At 38.8% G+C, this 12,366-nt stretch overlaps 1 protein-coding gene across 2 annotated transcripts in view; it reads right to left on the bottom strand.

The window, feature by feature from the left end:
* Positions 1–1,231: 1,231 nt before the first annotated feature.
* The window catches only part of BPNT2 (3'(2'), 5'-bisphosphate nucleotidase 2), a 32,264-nt gene continuing 21,129 nt past the window's right edge, over positions 1,232–12,366 (bottom strand). The window contains exons 4-5 of one of the 2 annotated variants that reach the window (XM_032609836.1): positions 8,880–9,041; positions 1,232–7,362 (exon numbers count right to left, since the gene is read on the bottom strand). In XM_032609836.1, coding sequence (XP_032465727.1) covers positions 7,091–7,362; positions 8,880–9,041 — 434 coding nt within the window. In that variant the 3' untranslated portion in view covers positions 1,232–7,090. The remainder of the gene's footprint in view (positions 7,363–8,879; positions 9,042–12,366) is intronic. The other variant, XM_032609837.1, reaches the window with a different exon arrangement.

Below are 12,366 nucleotides of genomic sequence, written 5' to 3' on the forward strand. Positions count from 1 at the left end.
AATGGGCAGAAGACCTAAATAGACATTTCTCCAGAGAAGATAAACAGATTGCCAGCAAACACATGAAAGGATGCTCAACATCACTAACCATTAGAGAAATGCAAATCAAAACTGCAGTGAGGTATCACCTCACACCAGTCAGAATGGCCATCATCAAAAAATCTACAAACAATAAATGCTGGAGAGGGTGTGGAGAAAAGGGAACCCTCTTGCACTGTTGGTGGGAATGTAGATTGATACAACCACTATCAGAGAACAGTATGGAGGTTCCTTAAACTAAAATAGAACTACCATACAACCCAGCAATCCCACTACTGGGCATATACCCTGAGAAAACCATAATTCAAAAAGTCATGTAACACAATGTTCATTGCAGCTCTATTTACAATTGCCAGGACATGGAAGCAACCTAACTGTCCATCAATAGATGAATGGATAAAGAAGATGTGGCACATATATACAATGGAATATTACTCAGCCATAAAAAGAAACGAAATTGAGTTATTTGTAGTGAGGTGGATGGACCTAGAGCCTGTCACACAAAGTGAAGTCAGAATGAGAAAAGCAAATACAGTATGCTAACACATATATATGGAATCTAAAAAAAAAAAAAGGTTCTGAAGAACCTAGGGTCAGGACAGGAATAAAGATGCAGACATAGAGAATGGACTTGAGGATATGGGGAGGGGGAAGGGTAAGCTGGGACGAAGTGAGAGAGTGGCATGGACATATATACACTACCAAATGTAAAATAGGTAGCTAGTGGGAAGCAGCTGCATAGCACAGGGAGATCAGCTCAGTGCTCTGTGACCACCTAGAGGGGTGGGACAGGGAGGGTGGGAGGGAGATGCAAGAGGGAGGGGATATGGGGATATATGTATATCTGATTCACTTTGTTATAAAGCAGAAACTAACACATCATTGTAAAGCAATTATACTCCAATAAAGCTGTTAAAAAATTTTTAAAAAGCAGAAGCATTCAGAGACAGACAGCAGTATAGTTGTTACCAGGAGTGGGGAATGGGGAGTGACTGTCCAAAGGGCACAGGGTTTCTGTTTGGCCTGAACGGGTTCTTCAAATGGATAGTGGTGATATTTGCACAACACTGTGAATGTAAATGCCACCCAATTGTACACTTAAAAATGGTTGAAATGGTAAATTTGTTATGCATATTTAATCGCAGCAAAAATATTTTTAAAAAAGGAAAAAAAGTAGATGCAGCACACCATCTTTCAGACATGACCAATTTATTCAGAAAACTCAAATTTCAGTTTGGCAAAGTATATCCAGGGGCAGGGTTTGGTATGATCATTTCATCGGAGGCAACCACATTTTCTAGAGCTATCTGGCCATGGGGTAGTATCTGAAGGAAAGAAAACAAAACTTTAAAAAATAATTTAGGGTGTGTGGGTGATAAGACAGAAATATTTGCAGAGGAAAACAAACAACCAGCTTACACAACTGAGGCACGAGAAACGCTGACGCTAGTAGAAACCCTTTATTCCATTTAGTTCGACAGACATTAAGCACCTAATTTGTTCCAGACACGGGGGTAGCTGCCGAGGCTGAGGTGGAAGTACAAAAATCACCAAGACGTCATCCCTGTCCTTAAGAAGTTTACAACAGCACGCGTAGAAGTGAGGGCTACAGGTGAGATGCCAAAAAGCCTGCTCAAAAACCTGAAAGGAGAGTTTACCTTTACTTCTCAGTAGAGGCTTAAGTCGGGACCCTCTTAAATTAGGTGGTGTGGGTGAGGCAGGGGATAGCATGCCAAGCAAAGAAAACTCTGGTGTCTAAGCATGTCTTGGCAACAGGAAATGGTCTAGTTCCTCCATAGCTTTCAGTGTGTGAGAGGGGAAGGGGTATTCAAAGGTATTTAGTTTTATTTTAATCCCTGTCATCATTAGCCCATTATAAGAGATTGACTAGGAAGTGAAAATGATTAAAAAAAAACCAAAAACACCACATCTAAGTTTGAAGAGGCAGGGACATAGACGGGAAATACCATTTCATAGTGTTAGTGTAAGCTCAACTGCTTGTGTATATCCATTTAGTAGCTTAAGTAAAACCATCAAAAGAGGAAAAAAACCCACTGGCAGCACCACAGTTCATCAGGGCAGAACACAGTCTCTCCCGTTAGACTATAAAGATAGTTTTGGCTACTGCCAAGGGTGGATGCAAGGGCACGATGGAAATTGAAGTCCATATTTTACACACAAATTAAAGTCTATACACATTTCCAACTTGACAGAGACGACAAAGAGGGCTTAGAAGAGATAATTTGGGGAGACAGATGAACCCTTTGCAGGCTGATCTAAAGATGACTTGGGGTGCTGTATCTCCTATTTTAAAAAAATACAGGATGAACAAGTCTGAATAATAGTTTACTATATGTATAACATACACCTCAAAAAGAATTCTAATGCAACATACTACTAATCAAACATCACAGTTTCTGCTTTTGCAATTTACACAAATTACCTGAATTTTAATACTTTAGGGAACCCTTACAAACACAATACACAACAAGTTGTAATATTATTCATCATCCTTAACTTCTGAAAGTTTGGGTTATATTATTTTATCTTAAAGGAAAACTAATATTTATAAATCTCATTTTCCCACAGAATTAATTCATCACTCATTTTTAAAAATAATTTTTAAAAAAGAAGCTTCCCTGTAAGCCTTTATCAATGGTAAATTGGAATGCAAACACCTGCCAGGCTTTGACGAAATAAAAATAAACAACTTATTATGACCAGCACCTCATAAAACCAAAACCTCCTTTTGAAGTACAAAGTTCAGTTCTTCTTGCCCTCTTACTAAATGCTAATCCGAACCCTCCCCGATCTACGAACCATTCTGGTTTACGTCACAGACATACAGTATTTTTTAACATTAAGAAATTCTTGACATGATACCATAAATAGTTGTTAGAACCAAAGTGACTCAGAGTACTAGAACAGATACAATAGCACACTGAAATAGTTTAAGGGTAAAATTAAAAAAAAAAAAAATCTATCATGGTCTTATTAATTCAAATTAAAAACCAAAGGATGAAGTATCATTTCAGACCTATATACATCAAGATGCCAGTTCTTATAAAAATGCACTTTAGTTGTATATGCAAAAATAATTTTATATTAATTTTATTTAACTTTAATGAATTTCCCCCAACTCTAACATTAAAAACATTAAAAGAACTTAAAATTTAATGGCAAAAGTTCCTGTTTTCCCCATCTATTAAAAAGAATTTTGTTTTCCCTTATTAACATACAATGCCCTGTTGTTAAGGCACAACTCTTTTTAAGGATAAAAATGAAACCATAGGTTTATTTTACACAACAGTTACAAGGCAGACTTTTGTAGGCATATGCTGAAAATAAATAAGCCTTAAATTCAACCAAGATCTAAACTGAAAAATCACGGCTTCTGTCCACAAGCAGCCAACACATAGCCAAGAGAAGTAGTTGCAACTAGATTCCAAACAGTTCCTGTTTTAAACCTGCCAGAGCTTGTCTCCAGAAGGCCATTTTCAAGCTGTTATCAAGGAGAGGCAAGCTGGATATTTTCTTTTCTGAGGAACAGGGGGTGGCACTCCAGCTTTCTTTACTTATGTTTAAGCTATGAGAGACAGCTGTCACCTTCAAAGCCCGAGTAAAATCCAACTTCTGAATTAAACATCTGAGACAGGGCAGATGCTTGCTTGGCATCCTCCCTTGGCTATCCTTCCCCTGGGCTTTCTTCTTCCCTAGTCTTTTCTTAGTCACTGCCCCTCCCACTGCCTCTGACTCAATTTGCACAATATTCAAAGGAAGCACCCAGAAAACAGGAAGAATTTGCACAATTACTACTTAAAACACACAGACCAAGATGCTTGTTACTTCATTATACAGCCATAAACAATTCAATATTTAGAATCAAAGAAAAACTCTAAAATTGGGGAAAGGGGACAATTGAATAACAAAGACAAACATGACCCATCTTGTAGGCTCTGATACTCTCAACTGAAATAGGGATACAATATGAAAACTAACAGAGAAAGCAAGTTCTCTCCAGCAGGCAGAGCCACAGCCAACTCTTGTATTTTCTGCATTTTCATTCTTTGAAGGATGGGTCAGAAGAAACGCTCTGTAAAGACAGAGGACTTGGGTTATACTTGACAGTTACTTTGTGGTTTTTTTTTTTTTTTGGTACGCGGGCCTCTCACTGTTGTGGCCTCTCCTGTTGCGGAGCACAGGCTCCGGACGCGCAGGCTCAGCGGCCATGGCGCACGGGCCCAGCCGCTCTGCGGCATGTGGGATCTTCCCTGACTGGGGCACGAACCCGTGTCCCCTGCATTGGCAGGCGGACTCTCAACCACTGCGCCACCAGGGAAGCCCTACTTTGTGGTTTTGAAGGTGATTTTCCTTTACTTTTTGAGGAGTCTTTGAAAAGTAATTTTCAGCTAGGACTCTGCCAGGACGACTCTCTCCATCGGAACTTTACTAGAGTCTCCGTTTTGCCCTAAGATTTCAGCAACCAATCGTGGAGATGTAGGTCTATGAGACAATTCGGGGATTAAGTGCTGGGGAAGAGTATACTGGTGAAGAAAGAGAAACAGAAATAAAAGGAGAACATTAATCAACAGGCTAAGGTGATAGGGAACAAGGTAGAGACAAAGAGGGGCTGAGGAAGGGGACAGTTGATGGATCCTGAGGTTATCAATGTCAAGATGAGGGAAAGGGAGACAAGGAACTGGGGAGGTGAGGATCACTAAAAGTAAACATTTTAGAAATAACTGTATTTATGTCACTCTTGGGAGATATTATCTGTCTCACTTATTCATGAGGGTGTTTTACTGGTATGTCCTGGCACAATAATTTCTTACATAAATAAATATAAATACTGTTCTTTGTACTTACATTAGTTCTATAATGTATACTGACTTTTAGAAACAAAATGTTTTAAAATGAAATTTTTATAAAAGCACTTAAAAATCATTAGTACTATACTATACCCAACAAATCACAAACATAATGCATTTAACTGTCGGCCACTATCTTAATTTTTGCACACAACAAAGCCCTTCACAAAGTCATTATCTACATGTGGTTTAACAAAATTAAAAATAAAACCAAAGCACCATGCTTGCTCATATGAACTAGTCCCGTTTCCTAATATGCTAGTCCCTTTTCCCTAAGTTTGACACATTACAATAAAAACAAATGTTTGTACTACAGGACTCTGGAAACAGCATATGCCTTTGCCATCCCTCCTGAGAAAAAGGATTTCCTCATCTCGTTGCAAAAAAAGATGCAGTCTCTAATATTCTGCTCAGAATTCCTAAGTCCTGTTTAAATATCAAGCGTTCCAACTACCAAAACTTTGAATGAATTTTCATGAACAAAACCCTACCTATCAAGGCCCATTACCCTACCAGATTGGTGACCAGTTGCTAGAGACCGGGTGGTAATGTGTGTATCACACTAGGTCCAATTCCCCAGTGAGGAATAAGGACCTTGGACAGTGTAATTTGCAAACCTAATGTTGTAAGCACATTCCACCAAGTGAGGATGCCCATCTTCTGGTCAACTTTACGTCCAAGATAGGAAAATAAATGGAAAGTTGATTTAGGGTTAAAAAATCTAAAGAGAAAAAGAGAGAGAGAAAGAGAGAGAGAAAGGAAGAAAGATATAAAGAAAAGAAACCATGAAACCATAAGAAATCCCTCTCCTTATCAGTGTTATGGAATAAAACTATAGCAAAGTCACGTGAAATAATGCTACTGTTTACCTGAAATTTCCAGCTATCACATTGAGGGAAATCAGACATCCCAATGGAAGGTATCCTACAAAGCAAGGCTCAAATTGCAGTGACACAGTGAACATGTCACAGCCTTTCTTCCAACCAGATTCTGCTCTCTTGAATAGGAAAAAAATTCAACAAAAAGTAACTCCAATCTTCATTTTTTTAATCTGAAGGGAAGATACAAAGTATCTCAAAAGTTAATACTTAGTTTGGTTAGGTTAGATCCATTTATTAATGGTAAAACTAACCACGGCAAAAGCAACCTTAACTTATTCTTGATAATGAGAGAATCTCTATATACAAACCTGGCAAATTTTTTAAAAAGTACTATAACAAGGCTTTTGAAAATAATAAAAGCTAGCTCAATTCACGTAATGTCAAATAACTTTCAGTTAATAAGAGGATCATTTATATTTTTCTAATGCCTTATACAGCATATTTTATCCCTAATGAGAAAATATACCAAATTCTAATGCTAACCCTGAAACCTTAATCCAAACCTTACAAGTTAAAGACTAATGCTGGTCAAGAGGGAAAGGATGGAACCATGCACCGTCCACAGGGCAAATGAAAACTACCAGCAAGATGGCAGAAATGTTGAACCCATAGGTACAAACACACTTTTCTTTATAAAAACAAAACACATACACACAGAAATTACAGTTACAACGCAACCATCATATATCTATACTCGCTACTGGCTGGTGAACCTGTTATTAAAATTTCAAAGAAAAAAAACAATTTAAGCTTTTTCTATTTTAATCCATAAGAAATATATTCAGTAAGTGATAGAGAATTTGTTGCATATTAATGAATTTGTAGCTTCTTGTGCTTTCCATCTGAACTAGGGGTAAAAACCCCCAATTATTTTATTTTCAATGAGATATAATTGTAAAGTAATATTAAACATCTACACAAAATCAATCCTTTCTTCAGCCCAATTCTATACGAAAGTACTAACAAACAGTGAAGATTCATGATATTGTGTGAAAATGGTGACTCATAACAATGTAGACTCGACTATAGATTTTAATTCACAAATATATATATATGCGCCTTGTGTATGACAACTGTACGAAAATAGTCTCAAAAATAAAGACAATACTTGAGACAGGAAGCAACCCATTCTCCCTGATCTTGCATCCTATTACAGGGAAAATAAGTCTCTGATGCTTCATAAATACTTTAAAAAGTACGGGATGGCCTTAACCATGCAGTCTCCACCAATGCTTTGAAGCCTCCAGCGTTCCAGGCTGACCGTTCAGCTCTGGAGGAGCGGTGACCTGTAACCAGCGTGGCTTATTTATGTCCTGTCTTCTCTAGACTGGGGAGTTTTCTGACCAGAGCTTGGTGGTTCATTCTGATGCTGGCGAGGAGCCCTCCTTCAATGCCGTCGGAACCCGTGTAACTGATTTCTTCCCCACTCAGGGTAGTCATATGCCCCCCAAGGGCTTTTAAGATGGCGTTGCCAGCACATATATCCCACTTTTTTATATATGTCACATGGATATATAGATCAGCTTTCTCTTGACTCTTATCAGGCACATCCAAGAGTGCTAAAACTTTATAACCTACAAGATAAACACAGAATTTAGGTTATTGTCTGAAAGATTTGAAGAAAGGAGCTTACTGTTTTGAGTACATTGTTAAAATAACAGCACAGGGTGTGCAGGAGATCTCTGTACTATCTTTGCCACTGCTAAGTCTAAACTTATTTTAAAAAGGTTTTTTTTTTAAGTAATAGTGCAGACATTAAACCCAAATGAGCCAAAAAACAATACTGCAAAGTAATTTATTAAGCTGTTCTCAAATATAAACAAATATATGCCTATAATTTTTAAAATTTAAATCCACTTTGTGCTTGTCTTCCACGGGGTGATACCTTCACATGGACCGTCTCCTACGGACTGTTACACTAAAGCTAAACAACCACAGGTTTCCCTTGAGTCTCCAGGAAGGCTGGATTTGAAAGAAGAAAGCACGAGATAATGCTACTATCTTAAGTGTTTTTTGTAATGAGGCAGAATTTTAAAAATAAAATAATAAAATAAAACAAACCCAGAAGAAACTGGGTCTAAAATCTAGTTTATCCCATTCCTACTGGGCATTTTGGATATCACCTTTCCTAACCAAACTGAGAGTCTGTAAGAAAACAATAAAGCCATGTTAAGAAAGACACGTATAGGTCAGCAGTAAACTAAAACTATTAGGCTTAAAGGTTAAAAGCACTACTTTTCCCTTTATTACTTTGCTGAAAAGGTTTTCAAACACAAATGTTTCCGACTATAATTTGCTATTTGTTTGAATTACAACACTTCTGCCATATTAAACAACACTCAAAACAAGGCGGGCAAATGACCCAGGAGCTAAGTCTGGGCCATGGCCTGCTTTTGTGCAGCCCTCAAGCTATAGATGGTTTTTTTTGGTATTTTTAAAGTGCGGTTAAAAAAAAAAATCAAATAATAGTATGCAAAAGAGATCATGTGACTCACAAAGACTAAAATATTTACTATCGGGCCTTTCAGAAAAAGTCAGCTGACCCTGAGCTAGAACATAGGGAATGCAATAATACAGAATCTGCATTAAGCTGGATGGGCACTAGGCTCTGTGGCTCCTCCCAGACACCAAAGCTGAGGAGTTCAGGGGTGTTAACAGTGACCAAGGGGTTGGCCATTCTAGTAACACTTCTGATGATTCCTGGCACCCTGCTGCTAAATAAAGCGTTGTGATGTGCTGGATCTTTCTTCCTCTCCTTGCTATTCTTACAGTTAAACTAGTAGCACAATTATTTCACAATCAGATCATATATATAACAACCATCAATGTCAGAAACATGGCTTTTGTAGTATTCTAGGAACAGAAATCACCATTGTGAGACTGTTTCTATTGTGAGACTCTCTCTACCAAGGAGGCACGTGTGACTGAATCCCACTCTCGAGATCACCAAGTAGGAGACCATGCCTGTCTTGAAAGCCCACTGTCCATTCTCACTTTCTTCCCAAGGATGGGACAACCGAATTTGCCTCCTGACATGGCCTTGGCCTCACAGGGAACACTGCACAGGCACCGCAGGGGAGTAGGAACATACCAGCACCACCCGCCGGGATGATTGTGGTCTGGTTTCCGAAAGTCTGAAGAGCAACCTGCTTGACCATTCCTGAATGTGAGCGAGACACAACGATCCTCGGGGTCTTCTCGTTGTAAGAAGCGCGGGCTTTCACATTTGACCCATGGTCTACCATCGCCCAAGCTGGAAAGAAAATGTAACAGCCAGTAATGGCACTGAAGCTTTTAAAACCAGAACTCAAAGTGTCAAGAGTGACTGAAAAAAAACTTCTTCCAAAGAATTACTCATACTTTTTTCCAAAACAGGAAGCTTTCATTTTCTGAGTACAAGAGTAATATGTTTATTCTTTTTTTACAATAGTCACATATTAAAACAAAACTAAAAGAGGCTATGCAATCCTGCCCAACCAGAAACAGTGACTATTAACTCCTTGGCTTAAGAAAGCCCAGGCTCCAGAGCTCCCTGTAGGGGAGCTGCCGAGTCTTCACTGGGACCATGCTGCAACTCAACTTCTCCTACCTCCTTCCCTCCCTTCCACAAATCTGATCCCAAGAGCACTCTAGTAAACATCCTGCCCTCTAATCTCCACCCCAAAGTCTGATTCCTGGGCAACACAACCTGCGGCAACCTACGACATAATTCAAAATTTAAAAACGACTTTTCTTCTATACTGCCTTTTCGTCTGATATATTCACGGTTTCAATTATTTGTATATTGGCTCAATTTCCTAATGAGCTTTATAAATATAAAACAGTCAAAGAGGTAAGTGAGTTAGGTTTACATACCTGCTACATCAGAGAGTATAAAAAGAAGAAGCACTAGATTTCAAAGTAGACCAGAAATTTTTAAGGTGAGGAGATTGCAGAGATGGCTTGAAATGTTCTTCTTGGTTTCGAAGTTTTCTTTACTGACTACCAAACTATACAAGAAGACAAACTTCCTCATAAATATCTCAATGAGATTACTATTCTAGTAGTCACTCACTGTGAGATAAAATATAGTCCACCACAGCTAGCAATGTAGGCAGTTACGTTACCACTTACTCCTGGCTGCAGAAAAAAATTTTAAAAATGAACGGAGTCTAGGTTTCTGAGTTCCCCAAGCTGATGGCAGTCTCTCAGATTCTTCTCACACGTCTTTCCAAAACCACACACAGCAACAAAGAGAACAAAAACAGAGTTAACTAATACCTAAAGAATAAGTAGGAGACAGAGGATAGCTATAAACACAAATTTATCAGAAAGAAGGGGAGTAAATACCAAAGATCAGCAGAGTAAGTACCGCAGCTGACCCTGTATAGGGAATATGGCAGGAGCTTCATGGAAGCGGTGGCAAACTCAGATAGCAATAGTCAGAATCTCTCCCCAGAAGGAAAGGTCCCATCTAAAATGAGAACTACTGAAAGGAGGCCTGAGACTTGGCAACAAAGCAGTGGGTAAAGGAGGCTGGGAGAAGACACGGAAACAAGAGTGAAGTCTCAAGAGCACACTGGATGAAGTACATCTTTTAGGACGTTTCTCTAAGAGAGACAATTTGGAAGACGGCAAAGAGGACTAAAAAGAAGGAAGGGGTTGAAGGTAAGGGCCCTATTGAAAAAAGAAAGGGTCAACCAAGAAAGAAAAAATGTGAAAACAGAAAAAAAAGAGGCCTACTAATAAAGACAATGCCTTCCTCACACTAACATTAAAGAAAGCTCGTAAACCAAGAATTACCCAAACCTCTGTCCTGCTACCACCCTTCCCCCAATTCCACAGAAACTGGATCAAATAGAAATAAGAAATATAGAACTGCAATGTCTATTGAAAAAGAAGAAAACATAAGGAATGACGATTAAAACATTTCAGGCTACTTGAAAATTTCTACAAAGCAGAGTTAAGGCTGTAATGCAACACTGCAACACAGTTAAAAATAAACAAGCAACAAAAAAAAAATAAAAAGAATGCTATGGAACAAATAGAAAAGAACAAATCAGAAGAGATAAATAAACAATAGGAAGATATGAATTGGGAACTCATATAACACAGGAAATAAACTGAAGAAAAAAAAAAAGGACAGGGCTTCTCTGGTGGCACAGTGGTTGAGAGTCTGCCTGCCAATGCAGGGGACACGGGTTTGTGCCCCGGTCTGGGAGGATCCCACATGACACTGAGTGGCTGGGCCCGTGAGCCATGGCCGCTGAGCCTGCGCGTCCGGAGCCTGTGCTCCGCAACGGGAGAGGCCACAACAGTGAGAGGCCCACGTACCGCAAAAAACAAACAAACAAAAGGACAAAATCATTAAAGGCTTAGTACTAAATCACAGGATACACAAGGGACAACAGAATTGCCCAAAAGCATAGAAAGCAATAAGAAAAACAAAAAATAAATGAGACAAGTAAACACATAAAAGGGACCAGAGTAAAAGTGATCCATATGGAAACCAATGAAAGAAGAGTCAGCATACATACATTAGGAGTCCATGAAACAGAAAAACAAAGTGAAACAGAACTAATCTTTAAAGTTATGATTCAAGAAAATGTCCTTGAAATAAAGAGAACCTAAATGTCCACATTGAGACATAATATGGAGACAACTGCCCAGAATGCCAACTCTGAAGCTGGGATAGGTCATAGTTCTTTTATGAGACTCTAAAGATAATGTTCTTTGGCATACCAGGCAAAAAGACCAAGCTACTTACAAAGAAAAGAAAATCAGATTATAAGCCTTTTTGTCAAGATTCAACACACGCCTACACGGATGTCACACCAGTTCAAGAGTTTACACCATTTAACCAAGAAAAAACGGTGTATAGTGGGTTGAATAACGTCCTACCAAAGTTCAGGTCTATCCTGAGCCTTCAGAAAGTGACCTCATTTGGAAATAGGGTCTTTGCAGAAGTAAAGCTGAGGTCATAATGGATTAGAGTGGACCCTAAATTTAATGACTGGTATCCTTATAAGAAGAGGAAATGCAGAAATACAGAGACAGAATGTGAAGAAGACATGAATTGGAGGGAAGTGTCTACAAACCAAGGCAGGCCAAGGAATGCCTGGAGCCACCAGAAGCTGGAAGAGGCACGGAAGGAGTCTTCTCTTGAGCGTGACACTGTCAACCACTCGACATCAGACTTCTGGCCTCCAGAAATAGGAGAATATAGTTCTATTGTTTTAAGTCACCCAATTTGTTATAACTGCCCTAGGAAACAAATACAGTTTTAAAATACATATATTTTATAACTAGCCAAGTGGTCTTTCCAAGTATCAACGCTATAGAGAAAGCTTTTCCCATAAGAATTCAGGTAATTGGGCATTCATGAGCTAGCTCTTCTTAAGTAATCTATTAGAGGACAGGCTTTACCCAACCAAAGGCTGACTGAGGGACTCTCAGCGGAAGTACTGCTGGTAAGCACTGAATAAGTGTAACTGTGGATTCAAGAGAAAGACAAAGGTAGGAAAAAGGTGTAGAAATGTTACCTCATAGTTGATTACTGAGAGTTGAAGGACACCATTTAAATCTGAAGATTTGAATAG

The sequence above is a fragment of the Phocoena sinus genome, chromosome 17 (assembly GCF_008692025.1).
Source record: "Phocoena sinus isolate mPhoSin1 chromosome 17, mPhoSin1.pri, whole genome shotgun sequence".
Taxonomy (NCBI): Eukaryota; Metazoa; Chordata; class Mammalia; order Artiodactyla; family Phocoenidae; genus Phocoena; species Phocoena sinus.